Source organism: Chiloscyllium punctatum, chromosome 40 (assembly GCF_047496795.1).
Source record: "Chiloscyllium punctatum isolate Juve2018m chromosome 40, sChiPun1.3, whole genome shotgun sequence".
NCBI classification, from domain to species: Eukaryota; Metazoa; Chordata; class Chondrichthyes; order Orectolobiformes; family Hemiscylliidae; genus Chiloscyllium; species Chiloscyllium punctatum.
Window position 1 is genome coordinate 40,745,901 of NC_092778.1, and position 25,122 is coordinate 40,771,022.

The 25,122-nt window shown below is 41.6% G+C and overlaps 1 protein-coding gene across 2 annotated transcripts in view; it reads right to left on the reverse strand.

Moving 5' to 3' along the window:
* The window catches only part of LOC140464491 (netrin-3-like), a 187,840-nt gene that overhangs the window by 15,715 nt on the left and 147,003 nt on the right, over positions 1–25,122 (reverse strand). For both annotated transcript variants that reach the window (XM_072559616.1, XM_072559615.1), the window contains exon 6: positions 3,699–3,773. In XM_072559616.1, coding sequence (XP_072415717.1) covers positions 3,699–3,773 — 75 coding nt within the window. The remainder of the gene's footprint in view (positions 1–3,698; positions 3,774–25,122) is intronic.

A 25,122-nucleotide genomic window follows, 5' to 3' on the forward strand; every position in this document is an offset into this window, starting at 1 on the left:
CCCTTTCTATTCTTCATAGAGCATCTAACATTGTGGGCGGCACGGTGGCACAGTGGTTAGCACTGCTGCCTCACAGCGCCTGAGACCCGGGTTCAATTCCCGCCTCAGGCGACTGACTGTGTGGAGTTTGCACGTTCTCCCCGTGTCTGCGTGGGTTTCCTCCGGGTGCTCCGGTTTCCTCCCACAGTCCAAAAAGATGTGCAGGTCAGGTGAATTGGCCATGCTAAATTGCCCATAGTGTTAGGTAAGGGGTAGATGTAGGGGTAGGGGTAGGGGTATGGGTGGGTTACGCTTCGGCGGGGCGGTGTGGACTTGTTGGGCCGAAGGGCCTGTTTCCATACTGTAAGTAATCTAATCTAATCTAATCTAATTGAGTTGTGAGTCCTGTCCCTCCCGCCGCCATGTTTCTGTAATAGCATGATGTCCCAGTCCCATGTTCCCATATATGCCCTGAGTTCATCTGCCTTACCTGTAAGATGCCTTGCATTGAAATAAATGCAGTTTAATTCTTCAGAGTTACTTCATCTCTGACTTGCTCTTGCCTGTGTTTCCTAACTAATTTGTTCTTTTTTAATTCAGAAAAATCTTCATTTATCTTTCTATTAGTTCACTGTGGCTATTACTGTCTCAATCAGAGATACCGCTTTTGGTACTGTTAAAGGGGGTACCTTCTCAGAGGAAAGTAGTAATGGCAGTCAGATCTCAGGCACCAAGAATGAATCTTATATTAAGCAGAGTTTGTCAAGATGCAAAAAGAATAATTGAAAGGAATTCTCCTGTCAGGGGCACTGGCAGGAGATTCTGTGGCCATAGCCGTGAATTCAGAATGGCATGTTGCCTCTCTGTTGCCAGGGTCAAGAACATCTTAAAGCAATTGCAGCATATTGGCAAAAGGGAGAGTGAGAAACTGGAAGTTGCTTTACACATTGATCAGAATGACACAGTTCGCGAAAAGGTTGAGGCTTTGCAGAATGAATACCGGTAATTAGGTAGGAGGTTAAAAAGCAGCAATTACTCTGTGTGCCATGTCATGGTGAGAATATGAATAAGAAGCTAAGACAAATAAATCAGTGGCTGAGGAGATGATGCAGTGGGCAAGGATTCACATTTTTGGATCATTGGAATTTTTTCTGGTACAGAAAAGACCTGTTAATGTATCAAGTACCTCCCTTAAGTAAGTATAGCAAAACTGCACACAATTCTTCAGGCGTCGTCTCACCAATGCACAGGATAATTGAGGTCAGATCTCTTTATTCTATGATACTTCAATCCCTCTGTAAGCAAATATTCACATGCCTTTCCTAATTGCTCACTACCTGCATGTTAATATTTTGTGAATCTTGTACAAGCATACCTACTCTCCTCTGAATGCAAACATTTCTTAGTCATTTACTATTTCAAAAATGTTTTTCTCCTACTAAATTGAAGAACTTCACACTTCAGCACAGTGTATTTCATCTTGCCTGCTCATCCAATCTGTCTGCATCCTGTCGAAGCATCTTGGCATCCTCCTTACTGTTTACTTTCCAACCTAATTCTGCATAATTACCAAATTCAGTCTCCTCATCTAAATTATTGATCGTTTTCTTTCAAACTCATTCATGGGATATGGACATCGCTTACTGGGCCAATGTTTATTGCCCATCCTTAGATTGCGAATAGTAAAGCCTAAGTATTGATTCTTGTACTTTCTCATGAGTTGCAGCTTGTCAACCTGAGAGTGTTCTATTTATTCCTTATCTCTCCTGCCAATTAACTAAACCTCAATCTGTGTAAATACATTGCCCCAAATCCCATGTTAACATCGCGTAACCCCATAAGTGTCACCTCATTGGAAATCTAATTAGTTCACTGGTTTCCTGTATCCATCTCATAATTACTTCCCTAAAAAACTAACAAGTTTGTCGAACACAATTTTACTTTCATAAATTTATATGAATTATGCTTAATCATATTTCAATTTTCTAAATTTCTAATTTAGTAGTTTGCCTATTGCTGATTTTTATTTGTGGCCCATAGTTTCTTCATCAAGCCTCTACCCCATTGATATCTAAGGAGTGACCTCCTTAGCCTTCTTTGTAAAACTCACCACCTCATCTTTAGATGCACTCGAGTTAATTTGCACAATACATGTCAATGTTGCAAACTTAAACATATGTTCTAAGAATCATGGCATCACTGGGGAGAGAAGGTATCTAATTGACCCATTGAATCTACATCAGCTGTTTGTACAGCAAGCCAGTAAGTCCCATTCCAAGACTGTATTGAGTTTGCATTTGATGTATTGCTGTTGAGGTGCAGTGAAGAGTGTTGTGTTGCATGCTCTGCAGGCAGATAGTACCATAAAAATTGCACTGGGGTGTTGGAACAGAGTGCAGAATAGTGTTACAGCCACAGAAATGGTGCAGGGGGAGAGAGAAAGAGAGAGAGAGAGAGAGAGAGATATCAAAATTAACATTAGAGAGGCCTATTCAAAAGTATGATAACAGCAGGGAAGAAGCTATTCTTAAATCTGGTTTTACATGTGTACGGGGCTTTATATCGTCTGCCTAACAGATGAGGATGGAAGAGAGCATAACAGGGGTGGGAGGGATCTTTCATTACATTGCTTGCTTTCCCGTGGAAGTATAGATGGAGTTAATGGATGGAAAGCTGGTTTGCATGATAGGCTGGGCTATGTTCATGACTCTGTAGTTTCTTGCGATCTTGGGAAGAGTAGCTGCCATACCATGCTGTGATGCATCCAGATAGGATGTTTGTTGTGGTGCATCTATAAAAACTGCTATGAGTCCTTGTGGACTTTACCTGTGCAGCCCTGCAAGCTTATTTTACTCATTTGCCAATTCAAATTAGTTTCTTTTTCTGCAATTATGCAGGTTCAAAATGGGTATAATGGGGTAGTTTATCCAAGATGCTTAGAAGTAGTTTTGGAGGAGATGGGTGGAAAGCAAGTTTAACAAAAATGTCGCAGTTTGCTAACAAGTTCCCATCTGCCCCTACAGACCTTTGGCTAAATCCAATGCTGGCAACCTGTATGTCAGTAACGGAAAGCCAATTAAAGCAGTTAAAGGATCAATTTTGTCAGATTTGCAAAGGACCCTCTTACATTTTGTTGCAGATTTCCTCCCTTTTAACTATTCCTAACCTACATTAATCGAGCATGCTCCATAAAGCTTGGAATTGTACGTTGTATTCATGACTTCAATTTGTTCATGTAAATGGTGAACAACAGTTGTCCCAATACCGATCCTTTTGAAAGACACTTCAAACCTTTTGCCTACCTGAGTATTTCCCCAACCCCTGCTCTCTTTTGTTTTGCTAACCATTCTCAGACCAATCCTCTGAGTTTATGTGCTCTAACTTCAGTAATGAGTATGAGTGGTACTTTATCAATGAGCTTTGATTTCAAAAAAACAAATTAACTACATTTCCCTTGTACACTCTATGTTATTTCATCAAAGAGTTCAACAAAATTAGTCAAAAACAATCCTTTTGAGCTCTGTGCTGAGTAGTTATTAAGATGAGCATGATTGCTAGACTTTTTCATTATACATATCCATCTTTGGAGAATAGCAGGGTGTGACCAACATGCTTCTCTGCAGAAACAGGATTAATGTTGCAATGTTACTCAGGACAAGCATTAATTTCAGCATTATTTTCAACAAGTGAGGAATAATAAGTGAGGTGATATTGTTTACCATAGTCTTTCTTGCAGTACTTTTTCATGTTGATCTTTAGGTTTCCTTTCACAGGTTTGCAGTAGGATTCACAGTCTGAGAAGGAGATAAAAGGAACATAAATATATTGGGTGATACAATGTTTTAGGCCTCACCTTCCATACACTAGTGACACAATGCTTTAGACACCCATTTCTCCATGATTCTCAGCCTTTGCTCAATTCTCTTTAATATCATAAAGTACTTAAAATCCTCTTGATGAACCTTCCATTAAAAGCAGATTAAAAGATGCAGCTCTCCACACCTTGTGCTATTGCCAACAAATAATTGGTTATCTCTAATTATTTTCCAATTTTTTAAAAAACTCTTTACTATTATTATTTCACTCCCAAAAAGAACTTGCAGTGTTACTAGCGCACACTGTGTCCTATAAATGCACCTTTTGTTAGAGGCAGCTGCATTGAGCCTGAAGGTATTTGTGTGGCTTATTCACATTACAGGCAATTCACCGTTTGCCAAGCTTTGTTCGGCATTAATTACTGGACCTTTCACTCATAATTTGTCATTAATAAGCTCAATGCTGCCTGGTGAAAAAAGAGCGAGTGATTGATACCTGGACAGTTCCCTTCTTTCACTGCTTGTAAGTCTGCAAGCTTCTGATGTGGTGTGAGCTGCCGCTGTTACATCTTTCAGCTGAACCCAATTTATGCTCAGTTTCCTTGCACTATGATACTGGGATGACAGTACTGCTATTGGTAAGACTGTATGAAACAGCTTACTTTCCAGCACTTCCTTTCACTTTTTAATGTAATCCTTTCCCTCTCCTCAGTGAGAGATGGTATGGTACAGACCAGGGCCACTTAAATATCGTTCCATGGATACAGGGTCTTGTCCCATGGCTGTTGGGCTCTGGTTCCATGGATTTTGGACATACTCCTGGGTCCTCACTGGTGTTTTTATTCTTTCTATCCCATCTGATAATAAATGTTTCAGGCTATAAGAGTTGTGAGAGTCTCTCACCAGCCACATCAGCACTCACTTTCCAACTGAGAAACATGACTTATGATGAGGGACAAGAATTCTGGTTGATCTCCAAATCTCTAACCTAGAAATAATGAAACTATTTGTGACAAATTACAATCTCTTACCAATTAGGTTGCACAAAATTGAACAGTGGAAATCATTAACAACCAGGAAAACATCAGAGACTATTATCACCTGCTATCTACTTGAAATAAAGGAAAGATCAAATGTGGTATAATGATTCATAATACAATAAACTAATTTACTTACAACTTAGCAACCCAGCCTCCTGGATAACAGTTTTTAAAAAAATATTCATTCACAGAATAAGAGAGTAATTGGCTTGGCCAACATTTATTGCCTGTCTCTAATTTTCCATGGCAAGATGGCGAGGAGCCACTTTCTTGGACCTCTATGATCCATACAATGTACTTAGACCCAGAGTGCTGTGGGGGAGAGAGTTGCACAATTTTTACCCAGTGACTGTAAAGAGGAAGCAATATAATTCTATGTGAAGATGGTTTGTGACCTGGAGTCGTCGTATTCCCAAGCATCTCCTGCCTTTAGGATATTATATTGTGCAATTCATGGATTTGACTGGTGCCATTGAAGAAACCTTGGTGAGTTGCTGCAGTGCATCTTGGAAATGGCACTCTAGTGGAGAGAGTCATTTTTCAAGGTGGTGGATGAGCTACGCTCAAGTCGGCTGCTGTGTCTTGGATGGCATTGAGCGTTCTGAGTACTGTCAGAGCTACACTCATCTAGGCTGGTTAACATATATTATCACACTCCTGACTTGTGCCTTGGAGCTGGTGGGTCAGCTGTAGAGAGTCTGGAAGAAGTTTGACAAGCCAAGCCATTCCAACCTACTTCTGTAGATATAATGGTTCAGTTAAGCTTCTGATATGAACACTGGGGATTCAACATTGCTGACACCATTGAATATTTCTTGTTGAAAATGGTCATTATATCTACTTGTGTGTCATGGATGTTATTTGCTATTTATCAGCTCAAGCTTGAACGTTGTATACATTGTGCTCCATGTGGGAATGGATTACCTCATTATCTGAGGAGTGACAAATGGAATTGAATACAATCCAAACATCAGAAACATTCCCACTACTGCCCTCACAATGGAAAGAAACATTTGTAAAGTAATGTAAGATGGCTGGGCATGTGAAACACCCAGGGAAATTCCTGCAGTGATTGGCTTCCAATAATCACAGTCATCTTCCTTCACTTCAGGTATGGCTCCAACAAGTGAAGTGTTTTTTCCCTGATTCCCATTAACTTTAATTTTACTCACGCTTTTTTGTACTTCATCAAATGCGACCTGGATGTCAGGGGCATGCGCTCTCAGCTCACCAATGGAATTCAGCTCTTTTGTCTGATTAGACTGTGGTTGTAATGAAGTCTGGAGCTGAGTACTCTTTGTTGGAATCCAAACTGAGCAGGTGAGCATGGCAGATGATGAAATCAACAAAATATCTTCAATTAGAAGCTTAAAGATGACCACAAAATCATTGACAATTGTCAGAAAACCCATTTGATTAAGTAATGTCCTTTACGGAAGGAAATCTACTATCTTTACCTAGTCTAGCTTACATGTGACTCCAGACCTAGAGAAATGTAGTTGATTCTTAACTGCCTTTTAAATTGGTCTATAAGCCATTCAGTTGAATCACAAAGGGAATGAAACTGGATAGACCACCTGAAATCAACTAAGGCACAGGAAATGATAATGGCAAGCACAACCATGCAAAGTCCTTCATACTAACATCTGGGAGTTTGTGCCAAAATGGGGAGGGCTGTTTCAGAGACAAATGAAGCAACAGCCTGACATAATCATACTCATAGAGTCTTACTTTACAAACAAAGCCCAGACATCACCATCACCACCATTGGGTATGTCCTGTCCCACCAGCAGGACAGGTCCAGCAGAGAGGATTGCATAGCAACATATAGTCAGGAGGGAGTTAAGATAGACTTTGGAGCCCATGAAGCCTTATAGCATCAAGTCAAACATAGGCAAGGAAACATGATGCTGATTACCACATATCACTCTTTGTCAACTGATGACTCTGTGCTCCTACATGTTGAATGCCGCTTGGAGAAAGCATTGAGACTGGTAAGGGCACAGAATTTACTCTAGGTGAGTGACTTCAAAGACCACCACCAAAAGTAGCTCAGCAGCAATACTGCTGATTGAGCTGGTCAGGTCCTAAAGGACATAGCTGCTAGACTGAGACTACAGGAACTGATAAGAGGGAAAAGCATACTTGACTTCATCCTCACCCATCTGTCTGCACAGATGCATCTATCTATGACAATAACAGTAAGAGTGACCACTGTACAGTCCTTGCGGAGACAAAGTTCTGCTTTCCCATTGAGAATATTTTACATTGTGTTGTGTGACACCATTACTGGGGTAAACTGGATAGACTTCAAACAGATGAAACAGCTCAAGACTGGACATCCAGCTATGGACCAGCAGCAGCAGAATCACACTCCAGCACAATCTGTAACCTCATGGCCCAGCATATACCCCTCACCATCAAACTGGAGAATCAATCCTACTCAATAAACTGTACAGGAAGGCATACCAGAAGCAGCATCAGGTAAATCTAAAAATGAGGTGTCAATCAGGTGAAGCGACAGAACAGGATAACTCGCATGTCAAACAACATAAGTAGCAAGTGATAGACAGAGCTAAGTGAGCCCACAACCAATGGATCAGATATAAGCTCTGCAACCCTACGACATCCAGTTATGAATGGTGGTGGTCAAATAAACAACTAATTGGAGGCTCCACAAATATCCCCATCCTCAATGATGGAACAACCCAACACATCATTGCAGAAGATAGGGTGGCACAGTGGTACAGTGGTTAGCAACGCTGCCTCACAGCGCCAGAGACCCGGGTTCAATTCCCACCTCAGGCGACTGACTGTGTGGGGTTTGCACATTCTCCCCGTGTCTCTGTGGATTTCCTCTGGGTGCTCCGGTTTCCTCCCACAGTCCAAAGATGTGCAGGTGAATTGGCCATGCTAAATTGCCCGTAGTGTTAGGTAAGGGGTAAATGTAGGGGTATGGGTGGGTTACGCTTCGGCGGGTCGATGTGGACTTGTTGGGCCGAAGGGCCTGTTTCCACACTGTAATGTAATGTAATCTAATCTAATCTAATAGGGCTGAACTAGTTGCACAATCTTCAGCTCAGTGTCAAATAGATGTTCCAACTTGACTTCCTCCAGAGGTAACCTACAACACAGATGCCAATCTTCAGTCAATTTGATTAACTCCTTCTGATATCAAGAAATGATTGAAGGCACTGGATAGTGCAAAGGCCAAGTGCCCTGACAACATTCCAGCAATAGGACCGAAGACTTATTCCTCAAATTTGCTACATCCCAGCCAAGCTGTTCGAGTACAATTACAACACTGACATCTACCCAAATGCCCTGTACACAAAAAAGCAGGACAAATCTAACCTGGCCAATTACCATCCCATCAATTTACTCTCAATCATCAGAAAATTGATGGAAAGTATCATCTATCGTCCTTTCAAGAAACACCTAGTCAGCAATAACCTGTTCAGTGATGCCCAGTTTGAGATCCACCAGGGCATCTCAGCTCCTGACCTCATTACAAGCTTGGTTCAAACATGGTGAAAACAGCTGAATTCCAGAGGTGAGATGACAGTGCCTGAGCTTGATATCAAGGCTGCATTCCACAGAGTGTAGCATTAAGGAGCCCTAGCAAAACTGGAATCAATGGAAATCAGGGGGAACACCTGACGTGTTGGATTCATACCTGATGTGAAAGAAAATTGTGTGGTTGAAAGTCAGCCATCTAAGGTGTAACATATCCTCACAGCAGTTCCTTAGGGTTGTGGCCTAGGCACAACCTCTTCAGCTGCTTCATCAATGACCTTGCCTCCATCATAAGGTCAGAAGTGGGGGTGTTCATCGATGACTGCACAATGTTCAGCACCATTCACCATTCCTCAGATACTGAATCAGTCCATATTCAAATGCAACAAGATCTGGACAACATTCAGGATTGAGGTAAAAACTGGCAAATAATATTTAGGCCACACAAATAAACTTGCAAAGGAATAACTTGATCAATGGCCCTCAGTTTGCTTTTTCCTGGGTTACTCATAGATATATGCCCAAAAACAGTAAGACATGGATAATATCTAGGCTTGGACTGATAGTGACAAGTAGCATTTGTGTCACACAAGTGCCAGGTAATGACCATCTTCAAAAAGAATGTTACCATCATCCTTGGTATTCAATTGCATTACCATTGCTGAATCTTACACTATCAGTGTTCTGGGGGTTACTGCTGATAATAAACTTCACTGTAACAGCCATATACATACTGAAGCTACAAGAGCAAATCAGAGGCTAAGAATTCTGCAATGAGTAATTCACCTCTTAACTCCCCAAAACCTGTCCAACACCTATAAGGCAGTCTGATGAATACTCTCCATTTGCCTGAATGGATACAGCTGCATCATATTGAAGAAACTCAAAAATATCCAGAACAAAGCAGCCCAATTGACTGACACCCCATCCAATACCTTCAATGCTCATTCAGTTCACTATTGATGCAGTGACAGTGTTGAGTACCTCCTACAAAATGCATGCACTGCAGCCATTTACCAAGCATCTTTAGGCAGCACCTTTCAAAACTTTGACCTCTGACTGTCTGACGAGGGCAGAAGAAGCTTTGGAACCCCACCACCTGCAAGATACCCTCAAGCCAGACAACATCCTAACTTGGAACTACATCACCATTTCTTCACTGTCATTGAGTCAAAATCTTGGAACTGTCTTCTTAATGATCCCGTGGACATCCACGTTCCACAAGGACTGCAGCAGTTGAAGAAGGCACCTCACCACCACTATCTCCAAGACAATTATGGATGGACAATAAGTACCGACCTTGCCAACAATGCCTGCATTTCATGATCTAATAAAATGAAAATGTGCAAGGGGAGCCACCTTCTGGTCTAACAAGTAGACCCTTGTAAAGTAAACAAGATGTAGTTTTCTGCATCTCTGCAGCTACTTAGAGCTTTTAAGAATAAGCTGTGCACTATTACAAAAACTATTAGGAGAACCTAGCCTTTGATCTGTCTCCCATGATATTCTACTTCGCACTCTCACCAAACCCTCCTGACATCATCATATTGAGTGGTGCTTAATGCACTCAGCAAGCATTAACTCTTTCAGATCCATATTGAATAATGCTAACAAACTCCACTGAATTCCTTGTAAAAAATGCAGCACCATGTTCTTCTGACTCCTATAATTGGTGAGATATCTTTCAGAGATGATATTGGCAATGCTGGGTTATTCTTCATCGTAGCCAAACTCTCTGTTTGAAAAGCACTCGCACAAAGTCAGCTATTTTTGCATTATGTGCCAAAGATCTCCTTAGTGAAGGGAAGATTGAGAAGAGATTTGATAGAGGCTTTCAGAATCATGATAGGTCTAGACAGTGTAGTTAATGAAGAGAATCTATTCCCACTGCTGGATGTGTCAAGACCCAAAGGACAAAGTGCTTGGAAAAAGAAGCAACTGTAACAGGAGGGAAAGTTTTTTTTATGCAGCAGGTAGTTATCATCTGGAATGTTCTGTCTGATAGTCTGGAGGATGTAAAAAAGGCTTTCAAAAGGAAATAGGGTCTTTATTTGAAGAGAAAAAATTTGCAGGAGTACAACGGATAGGCAAGTGACGAGGTGACTTGTTTTTACAGCCCCAGTGGGCAAAACTGTTAGAGTGGACACCTTTGTGTTATATATAGTATGAATATAATATAATATGAATCTTTAACAGGGTCCACTAAGTCTGCAACTGCAGTGAAAGAAAGTCAGAAGAATCTCACTTGAAAGCTGTATATTGATTCTTTTACAGAATTATAGTGATGGAAGATGGGAGCCCCTTGTGCAGGTAGAAAATGTTTAGCTGAAAACATTTAAGCAAAAGCATTCTGCGAGATCCAGAATGACAGACAAGCATCAAATCAGTGTTAGGTGCTAAGTTGCATTTTGCAGTTGGTAAACAACAGCTGTGCCATGTTTCGAGGTTCTTGTAGCACTGAAGCTAGTGGCAGTATGGAGTCAGATCTTGGAGCCAAGAAATCTCACTAGAATTATGCAGAGCATTAGCAAAGCCACACCAGGAGGATGGTGTAGTTTTAGCTCCTTACCAAAGGAAGGACATGTTTGCCCTAGAGGGAGTGTAATGTAATTAATCTGGTTCCTGGGATAAAGCTGTCCCCCATAATCTTATGGAAGCAGACATAATGTGTCAGATGGCCAGTGTGGTTCTTCAATTCCCTCCTCTGCATATAATTTGATTTTCAGTTTCCTTTGAATAGAATATATCCAAAGATACTTAGTAGGGGGGAGATCAATCATTATCATGTGATATGACATTGCATAATTATACAGCTAACCAGGGTTGTCAACCCATATCACAACTGTCCCTACAGAGAGCTCTCATTGTATAGAAACTATCCGTGTCCAGTATATTCAGCATGGGTGGACTCCCTGTCCCATTTACACAGCATGGGAACCATTCTTGTCCAGTGTACACAGCATGGGAACTGTTCCTGTCCAGTGTATACAGCATGGGAACTGATTCTGTCCAGTGTACACAGCATGGGAAATGTTCCTGACCAGTTTACATATCAGGGGAATCTACTGCCCACTGTACACATCATGGGAACTGATCCTGTCTAGTCTACACATCATAGGAACCATTCCTGTCCAGTGTACACATTATGGGGACTATTCCAGTCCAATATACACAGCATGGGAACTGTTCCTGTCCAGTGTACACATCATGCGAACTGATCCTTGTCCAATGTACACAGCATGGGAACTGTTCCTGACCAGTTTGCATATCATGGGAATCTCCTGCTCACTGTACACATCATGTGAACTGATCCTTGTCCAATGTACACATCATGGGAACTGATCCTGTCCAGTGTAGACATCATGAGAACCATTCCTATCTAGTGGACACATCATGGGAACTGTTCCTATCTAGTGTACACAGCATGGGAACTGATTCTGTTCAGTGTACACAGCATGGGAGCCATTATTGTCCAGTGTACACATAATGGGGACTATTCCAGTCCAATATACATGGTTTGGGAACTGTTCTTGTCCAATGTACACAGCATGGGATTCCTGTCCAGTGTGCACATTATGGGGACTATTCCAGTCCAATATACACAGCATGGGAACTGATTCTGTTCAGTGTACACAGCATGGGAGCCATTCCTGTCCAGTGTACACATTATGGGGACTATCCCAGTCCAATATACACAGCATGGGAACTGTTCCTGTCCAGTGTACACATCATCGGAATCTCCTGTCCAGTGTATGCATCATGAGAACTATTCTTGTCCAATGTACATAGCATGGGAACTGTTCCTGTCCAGTGTATGCAGAATGGGAACTGTTCCTGCTCAGTGTACACATCATGGGAATGGTTCCTGTCCAGAGTTTACATCATGAGAACTGATCCTTGTCCAATGCACACAGCATGGTAACTGTTCCTATCCAGTGTACACATAATGGGAACTGATTCTGTCCAGTGTACACAGAATGGGAACTGTTCCTGTGCAGTGTACCCAGCATGGGAACTGTTCCTGTCCAGCGTACACAACATGGGAACTGTTCCTGTCCAGTGTACACAACATGGGAACTATTCCTGCCCAGTATACACAACATGGGAACTATTCCTGTCCAGTATACACAACATGGGAACTGTTCCTGTCCAATGCACACAGCATGGGAACTATTCCTGTCCAGTGTACACAGAATGAGAACTGTTTCTTCCAGTGTACACATTATAGGGACTGATTCTACCCAGTGTACACTGAATGGGAACCGTTGCTTTCCAATATACACAGTATGGGAACTATTCCTGTCAATGTACACAGCAAGGGAACTGTTCCTGTCCAGTATACATAGGACGGGAACTGTTCCTGTCCAATGTACACAGCAGGGGAACTGTTCCTGTCCAATATACATAGGACGGGAACTGTTCCTGTCCAATGTACACAGCATGGGAACCAATCCTGTCCAGTGTACATGGAATGGGAAGTGTTCCTGCCCAGTGTACACATAATGGGAACTGTTCCTGTCCAGTGTGCACAGTACAGTTCTGATTAGAGTGACTCTGATCTCCAGCATCTGCAGTCCTCACTTTCGCACAGTACAGTCCTGTCCAGTGCATAGAGCACCACAGAATATGGTAAGGATGCGTTTAACATTGAACCAATGACTCAAAATTATTACTGAATATGAGGAGAAAAGTTAAGAAATAATTATTTTCTTAGAGGAATTTTGGAATGGAGGAAGAAATTATTGTCGTGTGTGGTTGAATGAAGGCACATTGCATCTTTCAATCACAAATTAGAATAATAGCACAATCAGTAGATACAGTGGACTGAACAAGTAAAGGAGTAAGCTTGGTTTTGGATGCCTGTGCAAAGAGACAAAACACACACATCAGGCCAAATGATCTCCTCCTATGCTGTAATTTCTGTTCCGATATTTGGATCGGGAATACCAGCTAACCAGTCAGGATCTGAAGACTTTGTTACCCCAGGAGAGGTTCCACCCAGTTATTCATTTCCTTTGTGCCCAGCAGGATTTGTATTTCTGTAAATGTGCTACAAGCTTATTCGTGCCCCAGGGAAATGTTACCCAATGTCTGAGTATATTTTGGCCCAGACTATTGTTATTACTGAAGGGTATATCGTGCCTACATTCCTAAGGTACACCTGCTTACCATATCTGCCCAGTAAAAGCTCTGTGAATGATGGCTTTGTGCTTTGTAGCCAAACACTCTGTTTGAAAAGCACTTGCACAAAATCAGCCCTTTTTTTTGCTTTGTGTGCAGCAGCTTTGTTGATTTCTCTATACTTAAAGTGATAACCAGCTTCCAAGATTTTCAAATATTCCTTTCTGTCTTGGAGGGTGAGTGATGTCAGAGCAGAGGATTGAAAATTTTGCAATTAGTGTGTCAAACATCCTAAGGGAAGGTACAGCATGTGTTAGATAAAAAATAAATTTCCCTCTCGGGAAAATAAAGTAAATTGCCTCCCGGGTGCGTGGATAATGGATGTCTCGGATCGATTCTACAGGATTCTTAAGGGGTCAGGAGAGCAGCCAGAAGTCGTGATATACATCAGTACCAAAGTCATAGCATAGAAAAGGGATGAGGACCTGAAAAGTGAATGCAGGGTGTTAGGTTGGAAGCTAAAGGGCAGGATGAGCAGTGTAGTAACCTTAGGATTGCTACCAGTGCCATGGGCTAATCAGGCTAGGAGCAGAGACTGAGTGCAGATGATGAAGTGGCTGCGGGAGGACTTCAGATATGTGGATCATTGGGATATCTTCTGGGGAAAGTGGGACCTGTACAAGAAGGATAGGTTGGACCTGAACTGGGTGGACACTAATACCCTGGCTGGAGGTTTTCTAGAGCTCTTTGGGAGGGTTTAAACTAGTTTGGCAGGGGGATGGGAACTGGAGCTACAGATCTGAGGATGGAGTAGGTAGTGAACAGCCAATTACAGGGTGCAGAGATTCTGTGAGGAGAGATAGACAGTTGATAGGGAAAAGTTGCAGTCAGTGTGATGGGTTGATGTGTGTGTATTTTAACACAAGAAGTTTCAGGAATAAGGGTGATGAACTTAGAGCATGGATCAGTATTTGGAACTATGATGCTGTGGCTATTACTAAGACTTGGATATCACAGGGGTTGGAATGGTTGTTGGATGTTCCAAGATTTAGATGTTTCAAAAGAAATAGTGGGGGAGATGAAAGAAGTAGCATTGCTAATCAGGGATGGTATCACAGCTGCAGAAAGGGAGGTTGTCGAGGAGGATTTGTCTACAGAGTCAGTATGGATGGAAATCAGAAACAGGAATGGAGTAGTAACTTTATTGGGAGTTTTTGATAGACCCCCAATAACAACAGAGACAGGGAGGAGCAGATTAGGAGGAAGATTTGGAAAGGTCCGGAAGTAACAGGATTGTTGTCATGTGTGACCTTAACTTCCCTAATATTGATCTGAACTTCCTTAGTTCAAATAGTTTGGATGGAGCAGTTTTTGTCAGGTGTCTCCTGGAAGGATTCCTGACTCAATATGTAAATAGCCAGAGTGGTGGGGGTGGGGGGGCATATTGGATTTGGTGCTTGGCAACGAACCAGGTCAGGTGTCAGGTCTCTCGGTGGGAGAGCAATTCAGTGATAGTGATCACAACTCCCTTACCTTTACTCTAGACATGGAGAGGGATCTGAGCAGACAGTGTGACAAAGTATTTAACTGGGGGAGGGGGAATTACAATGCTATTAAGCAGGAACTGGGAAGCCTAAATTGGGAACAGATGTACTCAGGGAAATGCAGAACAGAAATGTCGAGGTTGATTAGGGAGTACTTGATGATAGTGCTGGATAGGTTTATCCCACTGAGGCGAGGAAGGGATAGTAAGGTGAAGGAACTTTGAGCGGCACGGGATGTAGAACATCTAGTCAAGAGGAAGAAGGAAGCTTACTTAAGGTTGAGGAGGCAAAGATCAGACAGGGCTCTAGAGGTTTACAGGGTAGCCAGGAAGGAACTGAAGAATGGACTTAGGAGAGCTAGAAGGGGCATGAAAAAGCTTTAGCAGGTAGGATGAAGGAAAACCCAAAGGCATTATACATTCTACATTATGTGAGGAACAAGTGGATGGCCAGAGTGAGGGTAGGGACAAAAAGTGTGGTGCTGGAAAAACCCAGCCAGTCAGCCAGCATCTGAGGAGCAAGAGTTCAAGTTTTGAGCATAAGCTGAGGGTAGGGCCAATCAGGGATAGTGGAGAGAATTTGTGCCTGGAGTTGGAGTAGGTAGTGAGGTCCTTAATGAACACTTTGCTTCAGTATTCACGACAGGGAGGGACCACGATATGCTCGAGCAGGTTGATGTTAAGAAGGAAAATTTTGAAAAACATAAGAATAGATAGGTCCCCTGGGTCAGATGATACATACATTACTGTAGGCACGAAGGGAAAAGATTGTTGGACCTTTGGCAGTGATCTTTGCAACCTCACTGTCCACTGGCATTGTGCCAGATGATTGGAGTGGGGCAAATGTTATTCCCTTCTTCAAGAAAGGGAATAGGGACAACTCTGGGAATAACAGACCAGTCAGTCTTACGTCTGTGGTATTGGAGAGGATTCTGAGTGACAGGATTTATGATTACTTGGAAAGCCATAGTTTTATTAGAGGTAGTCAGCATGGCTTTGTGAGAGGCCTTATTGAATTCTTTGAGAATATGACAAAAAACATTGGTGAAGGTAGAGCAGTAGATGTGGTGTGTATGGATTTTAGCAAGGTGTTTGATAAGGTTCTCCATGGTAGGCTCATTCAGAAAGTAAGGAGATATGGGATATAGGTTTGGCTGTCCGGATACAGAATTGGCTGGCCCAGAGAAGTCAGAGGGTAGTAGTAGGTGGAAAGTATTCAGCCAGGAGCTCGATGACCAGTGGTGTTTTGCAGGGATCCTGGAACCTCTGCTCTTTGTGATTTTTATAAATGATTTGGATGAGGAAATGGAAGGCTGGTTTAGTAAGTTTGCTGATGACACAAAGGTTGATGAAGTTGTGGATACTGAGGAGGGCTCTTGTAGATTGCAACGAGACATTGACAGGATGCAGAACTGGGCTGATAAGTGGTAGATGGAGTTCAACCTGGAAAAGTATGAAGTGATTCATTTTGGAAAGTCACACCTGAATGCAGAATACAGGGTTAAAGGCAGAATTCTTGGCTGTGTGGATGAACAGAGAGATCTTAGGTCCATGTCCATAGATCCCTCAAAGTTGCCACTGAAGTTAATAGGGTTGTTAAGAAGGCATATGTTGTGTTGGCTTTCATTAGCAGGGGGATTGAGTTTAAGAGCTGCGAGGTTATACTACAGCTCTATAGACCACTGGTTACACCACACTTGGAATATTGTGTTCAATTCTGGTCACCTCATTATAGGAAGGATGTGGAAGCTTTAGAAAGAGTGGAGAAGAGATTTACCAGGATGCTGCCTGAACTGAAAGGTATGTTTTATGAAGAAAGGCTAAGGGAGCTAAGGCTGTTCTCATTAGAGTGAAGAAGGATAAGAGGCAATTTGATTGAGGTGTACAAGATAATGAGAGATATATAGAGAGCAAATGGTCAGAGACCTTTTTCCCAGGATAGAAATGGCTATCACAAGGGAGCATAATTATAAGGTGATTGGAGGAAGGTTTCAGGGAGATCTCAGAGGTAGGTTCATTACACAGAGAATTGTGGGTGTGTGGAATACACTGCCAGCAGTGGTAGTAGAGTCAGATACATGAGGAACATTTAAATGACTCTTGGATAGGCACATGGATGATAGTAAAATGAAGGGTATGTAGGGTAGTCTGATCATGGAGTAGGATAAAAGTTTGGCATAACATCAAGTGCCAAAGGGTCTGGACCATGCTGTACTGTTCTATGTTCTATGTTCTAAATTGTCCTCTCGAATACTCTCACAGTAGGCACAACATGGGTTAGATACAGATGAATGCACCCTCTATACAGTTTCATCAAATACCCACAGGATATTATACAGTATAGATTAGAAAGTAATGCTTCCTGATACTGTCCCATCAACTCAGGACAAATACAGCACAGTTTAGATATAATGTGAATCTCTCTGAGGTATATCTCATCAATAGAACTACTTTGAAAAATGTAGAGAAGGGATCAGGAAGAAACTCAGTCGAGATAGGTGGAACTGGGGGGAAACATAACTAATGAGCAAGAGTAAAGTAAGCAAGCAGAGTTGGAAGATGGGCCAGTAAAATTAAGCTTGTTTATAAACAATTTCTTTTGTTTCTGTCATTTGTCCTCAGACAGTGGAATGACAGAGAAGATGGATTTAAGGTATCAATCAATCATGTGGGAATGACTTGTCCTGCTAGCTAATCCTGGCACAGCTCCTTAGCTTTGGTAGCAGAGAGAAGTCTAATGGAACTTATTGTAGACAATAGCATTGTAACAGCAAGAGAAGACAATGAAAGTTCTGCAGTGGATAAGGGCTTCAAAAGTACATATTATGGACTAATTGAGTAAATCAAGTTCAGCTGTTTTGAGGTTGCATAGGTGGTCTTTAAAGGGTAGAGTGGAAGCAAATTAGAGAAGAATTTATTCCAACACTAGAGACAGAAGCAAGTGTAACTGAAGAAAGGATAGACAATGAAATAAATTTTAAAATGTTTAAATATAGCCTACTTAGGGATAAAGAGAAAAGGGATGTACATAGTTTAAGAACTAATTTTGGGCATTTATAAATTTTAACATGAATGAGTGATTCCTATCTAATGTTACAAATAAAATGTAAGCGTTGTTACCAGAATGTCAATTAACTAAATATGCAAATATGGATAATATGTTCTTTATATATTAGACAGGATTTAGCAGCTGTGGCTGTGTTTTGATGGATACATTAACGAGATGATGGTGATGGGTATAGGATAAAAAGGTGGAGTAAGTGGTAATCAATGTCTGTGGTGGTACGCAGAAGGTTTGGATAAAATTCATCTCATCAAGTCATTGGTGAATAGTGAATGACATTTACAATCTCTCGACAAGTTATGAAGAAAAAGTGAACAGAGAGATGTTCCATTACTCGCATTGCTTGAAGTGAACAGTCTAACAGGATTTTTGGAATGTGGAATGAACGATATTACTGAGGCTCAGCCGACCAGTGATTTCTGAGTCACCTCACAACTCAAGGACACTGAGGAAAGCAAGGTACAGCATGTGATGTCCTGGAATTATTCCCACAGCTGGAGCTAAAATTATATCAGTCACAATTTCCAACTAAGAAAAATTGAGTTTTAAAGAAATATCTTACAGCTCACAATTCTGATAATGTTTGTTTCAAATTTAAAATTCCCCAAATTTGTCACTGCAAAAAGCAAATTTGTTTGATTATGAGGGAGAGGAGAATTATTCTTGGAAACAAATATCTGCTGTGGTCACTGACACATGGTGTCAGTGTGATCATTTTGTGACACAGTCAGGTCCCAGGACTGAACTATTCCTGTAGCAAAACATTATCAAATACACAAGATGGTATGCTGTTGGTTGATGTAAATATCACACAGAAAAGTAAAGCATGATTGTGGACTAAAAATATAACAACTAAAAATATCCTCAACCTGACTTTCTGTTCCTCACACACCACGGACTACTGTAAATGATGAAACTAATCATGGATTAAATGTTTAGTACACATCCCAAGTATGTTGGTCAGATATATTGATAGATTGTCGATGGAATAACAATCAGCTGCTCAGTTCAACCAGAAGTATAGTGCCAGGGCTTTAAGGAAGAAGTTTTTCACATTTACTGAGGTTAGTCCAGGACCCTGAATTTCTGGAGGAAGTCACAAGTCACAGTTGGAGCTCAATAATCTGTCCCAAACCTCAGATCTACATTCCTTGCAATGTAGTAAATCAAAGTATTATTTTCAGTTACTTCAGATCCTCTCACCATTTTTGAAGGGAGAGTGTGGTTGGGGTATAGTTCTGTTCCATGAATGCCAACAGCTTTGGCTTCCTTTGGAAGGTGTTTGTTGATAATATCACCACCAGTACCTGCTCACTTGTTGTAAATCACACTTGTATTTCTCAGTTTGTCTTCTCTCAAGCCTAAGAAAGATTTGAATAGATCAGACTTCAGGCTTCTGTGTTTACTATGCTTTTACACCAGTTCCATTCTGAATGCCTACCACAGTAAATTTTGTCAGACGTCAGAGAATGGAGAGTGGTACAGAATAAGTGCGCACTTGGAATCTTAGTATTATGTAAAATGAGATATCAAAATCTTGGGCTCAAATTTTATTTCCCACCATTTTTGGATGCAGAGCTCTTAATGTGTGATCTGCCCACAATCCTACTGAGGCAAGTGACATGCAAACTTCCTAGTTACCAGATTCTAGAGTCCACCAACTGATGGGGCAAACATGGCCCGACAATCCAGCCCGACAGAGGTGGTGCATCCTAGTAAAGACAGTTGTGCCTCTTCACCATATCGCCATCATTCACCTATCAATCCTCCTTGGCACTCAGGACTCAGTCTTAACATCCAGATCTGCCATTCACCCTCAAAGATCCATCAATGCTGGTCATTCAACCCCATCACTCGCTGCCCACAGCTATTCATCTATAGTGGGCACCCAACTCAATACGACAGAACTGCTGACATTCTACGCTAACCTTTACAGAAGAAGGTGGCACACAACTGAAGGGAACAGATCAGAATCAATTGGAGGACAGGAGGCCTGGATAATTCTGCACCTATAAGGGCAACTGCGAGAAAACTACTTGCAACTGGTGTCCCTGTGAAAGTTATGGATAATGGCTCAGTGTCCCTTTGCAAATCCCACTGCACCCTGATCTTGCTATTTGGCATGAAATGTCAGCAGCTGATGGTGTAGCCATTTTGTTTAGCACCCATCCTCCTTCCCTGAGAGATAGAAGACTCAGGTGGAGGTGTGACAGAAGCAGCTTAATCAGGTCCTAACAGTCACCAGCTCAGATTTGCACAAACTTTAAAGGCTAAGACCATATTTTTCATTCTTCCTTTGTGAGCATCATTGGCAAGACCAACATTTATTGTTCATCCTTACTTGCCAATGAATTGAGTGGCTCACTAGGTCATTCCAGACAGCAATTTAAGAGTCAACCATATTACTGTGAGTTTGGATTTGTATGTAGGCAGACTGGATAAGGATGACATATTTCTTACCGGAGAGGATATGAGAAAGCCTGAGTTTTTTTAAGCAATTGATTACAATTATTATTGACCTGTATTCTATTCCAAATTTGATTTTATTAATTAATTGAATTTAAATTCCTTCAGCTGCACTGGTAGGATTTGAACTCATATCTCTGGAGCTTTAGTACATGCTGAATTATTGGTCTCATAACATTGCCACACTGCAACCAACCCATTGTTGAGTTTGGATCAGCACATGGCAAGGGATAAGTGAACTGCAGCCAGATCAGGGCGAAAGATTAATTTATATGTCAGTTTATTGCAGGGTGAGGCTGCAGAATAATTCTGCTGCTAGAGGTTTAGAGAAAGATTTTAATGGAGTGCCATCCAAGAGAAGACACAGAGATATTTGGTGTATTGGAAAGTGAACTGCCCTTCATTATCAAGACGCATGAAGGAGTCTGACTGCAACTTGACACATGGCTTGGGAACGACAAAGAGCCCATCTTTTCCACTGTGGAAGTTAGGGCCTACTGCACTAGGGGTCCTGAGATTCACGCTTGATACCGTGCAATTCGGACATTCGGTATGATAGCTGCAAAGACTAGTGTTCAAAAGATTTTTTTTCACAGTCTCACAGCTGTCCAGGGACCTGTGTTTCAACAGATTAATAAGATTGCTGAGGAACCACTCCAAGGCATTGACAGTGACTCAGTGAAACGCAAACAGATTGTTCTCTCACAGGATGATACCATTTGGACTCTATCTCTCAGCTAGCCAGAACAGACTGTTACCACCCTATGGTGAGATGGTGCAGTCCAAAGCCTGACCAAAATCTGTTCAAGGTCATCTGCAGTCTCTGCCATTGCCCTGCCCAACCTCCTCAGTCATGTTGCAGCCACGAAGTAGCTAGGTCAGACAAAGATACCACAAGACAACTGCTAAAGAGATGAACAAGGGCAAAGTGTTCATTATTGTTTGTTGAATTTGATGTGTTATTGGATAAAAATGTTATGAATCTCTGGAGTTTAGCAGAACAAGAGATGATGTCTTGAATCATAGAGTATTCTGAAGGGGCTTCACAAAGTCCACACTGGGAGGTAGCCCATCCTGGCTGGGGAATGTAGAATTCATTCTGGGTGGCTGGGGCAACGTGGTTGTTAGGGTTTATAAAGAGGGGGTGTACAGTTTCAAGAGAATAGCTGACCATTTAGGACTGAGATGAAGATACATTTCTTCACTCAAAAGGGCTTTGCATCTTTGTAAGTGTCGACCTCACAGGATTGTGATGTTCCATAACTAAATATTTTTAAGTCAATTTCCCCACACTGAAACATTACATTCTATTAATCTTCCTAGGCACAAGCAAAGCCAGCATTTATTGCCAATCCCTTATTACTTTATGTTCAGATTTGCTGAATAAAGTTGTTAACATGGCAATTTGAGAATTGGACTCACTGCCTTTGGGTTGTTCATTGAGGAGATTTTCAAGTGATAGTTTTGTCACTTTATATACTGGCCACAGGATGATTATCTGAACCACACCTCAATATTCCTTCTCTCAACTCAGACACCATCTTGATTTATATTTCAAATCAAAGTTACAATTGCAAACATCAAATTTGAAATTGTGGATTGAAGTCTGTACATTTGGGTTACTTAGTACTGCTGGGTGCTGTTACTACAGAAGGCTCAAACTCAGAAATGACACGTTTTGCATTTGTGTCAGTTTCTGAAGTGGCCCCGATATTGTTGCATTTTGGGAATGGTGGTGGCATAGGTGGTTGGTGCAAATATGAGAATCTCTCCCTCTAGCCACAGAATATCTGTGCTCTCACATGTTCAATGGCCATCCTCCCACAGACACCACGAGGGCAGTTTCAAATGATATGTTATGCAGCTTGAAGCTCAAGTGCTTTTGACTGACCTCTGCAATAACAAAGTCTATGGAATGACTATGGTGTGTTTTTAGAGTGATGTGATGAGTGGTTGGATATTTTTCATGCTTTTTAATTCATTCTTTCATGGGATGTGAATATCACTCGCAATGCAAGCATTTATTGCCCGTCTCTAATTATTTAATAACTTAGTAGCTTACAGGAGCTATTTCAGGGCAGGTATGGGTCAACAGCATTGACCAAATGTGCTTGTACTTATTGCTATCAGCATAATCTATACCAGCATTTGTGGTCTACCCCTAATTACCATTGAAATGAATGGCTTGTTAGGCCATTTCAGAGTCAACCATATTGCTTTTGATGTGGAATCACATGTAGGCTGGAGCAGGATGGCAGAATTCACTCCCTGAAGGCATTGTTGGGGAACCTACAGCACAGGGACTGCAGCAGTTCAAGAAGGTAAGTAATCACCATCTTCTCAAGGCAACTCGGGGGACAGGCAATAAATGCTGGCCAGCTAGTGATGCCTTTAATTCATGAGTGAATTAAAGAAAAGAAATTCCAGCAATTGCAATGGTGGGATTTGATCCCATGTCATCAGAGCAGTTAGCCTGGCTCTTGATTAGTTCAATGATATAACCAAACCCCCTTCCCTCAAATACCGCCTCCCCCCCCACCACCACCACCACCACCACCACCACCACCTCTACTTAGCCTTTGTGCCTCAGTTATACAAGGCATTGATGAAACCGCATGTGGAGTAGAGTCATAGAACCTACAGCGTAGAAACAGGCCCTTCAGCCCTTTATGTCTATGCTGACCAACAAACACCAAACTACACTAATCCCATTTACTGGCACTTGATCCATAGCTTAATATGCTCTGGCATTTTAAGTGCTCATTGATATGCTTCTTAAATGTGAGAGTACCTTCTTCCACTATCCTCTCAGGTAGCAAATTCCATATTTCATTCATACTCTGGGTGAAAGTTTTTTTCTCAAATCTCCTCTAAACCACTTACTCATCTTAAACTTATGCCCTCTAGAGTACTGTGCATTGTACTAGTGACCGTACTTATGAAAGGATGTTAATGTGTTGGAAGCAGTTCATTGAAGTCAACTGGACTAATTCCTGGAATAAGAGGATTGCTTTATGAGGAAAGGCTGGACAGGCTGAGCCAATATCCTCTGAAGTTTAGAAGGGTCAGAGGAGACTTAGTTGAAGCATATAAGATCCTGAAGACACTTGACTGGGTGGATATTAAAAGGTTGTTTCTTCCTGTGGAAGAATCTAGAACTATGTTTATAGTTTACAATTAAGGGGTCACCCAATTAAGGTAGAGATGAGGAAAAATGAACTCTCTCAGAGGGTCATTAGTCTTTGGAATTCACTTCTTCAAAGGACAATAGACACCAAATCTTTAAACATTTTTATGGCAGGGGCAGAGAGGTTCTTGATTCCCAAGAGGTTGAAAGATTTACAGAGATATGCAAGAATGTAAAGTTGAGGTTACTACCAGATCAGCCATGATCTTATTGAATGGTGGAATGGGCACAACGGGCTGAATGGCCTACTCTTGTTCCTTGTTCATATGTTCATATGACATTCATATTGTATCAATGAATAATAAGTCAAAAAGCTCATGAACTTTAAGAGAGAAGTGTGTTGCCTTGAAAGTTCTATGATTGATATTTAATGTACTAGAGAAGTTCTTAATGACACCATTAGGCACTTAAGAAAGAAGTTTACATCTAACCCAGCAATATCATTGCATTGGTTGGAAAGATGGGAGAATGAGAAAGGAAGGGAGAAGATGTGGAAGAGAACAGTGTAAGTGAATAAGAGATAACAAAGAAAGAACTAATGAGAGAAAGTTAATTTGGAGGTATTGAATGAGGGATTGATATCATTCAGAGAGAAGAACAAAGAGTACAAGCAAAAAGACGTTTAAATATTATGTAACTGATTAAACAGATCAATAACTACCCACTGTATAAAACAATTTCTGCTGATGCCCCTCATCGCGCTCTGTCATTAAGGGCAGAACTAAAATCCTTCATTATAGTTAAACCTCAATTAAATATTTACTAACCCATTGCTCCAATAGATTTAGTCTCAGTATTTATTTCCTCCTTACACGGCAGCATCACAATGTTGGTATCTCCCCTGTGAGACTACACTAGCGGGCGGCACGGTGGCACAGTGGTTAGCACTGCTGCCTCACAGCGCCAGAGACCCAGGTTCAATTCCTACCTCAGGCTGTGTGGAGTTTGCACATTCTCCCTGTGTCTGCATGGGTTTTCTCCGGGTGCTCCGGTTTCCTTCCACAGTCCAAAGATGTGCAGGTTAGGTGAATTGGCCATGTTAAATTGCCCGTAGTGTTAGGTGAAGGGTATGGTTGGTTGCGCTTTGGCGGGTCAGTGTAGACTTGTTGGGCAGAAGGGCCTGTTTCCACACTGTAAGTAATCTCTAACCTCTAACTATATACTCTCTGGTCTTCAAAATCTTCCTACAATGAGTCTAATATTGCCAACAGAATCTAACCTTAATAGGAGGCGAGAATGTAAAATAGTGAGTGTGAGAGTAACAAGCAGAAAATGAGAGGTAAAGAGACAGAGGTATAGGTGGCATGGATGAGAGGGCAGATTTGAAATTCAGAGCTTTTTAGATAGCATGAGAAGAGACAATGAAAGGCAGAAGAAAAAGGGGATGGACA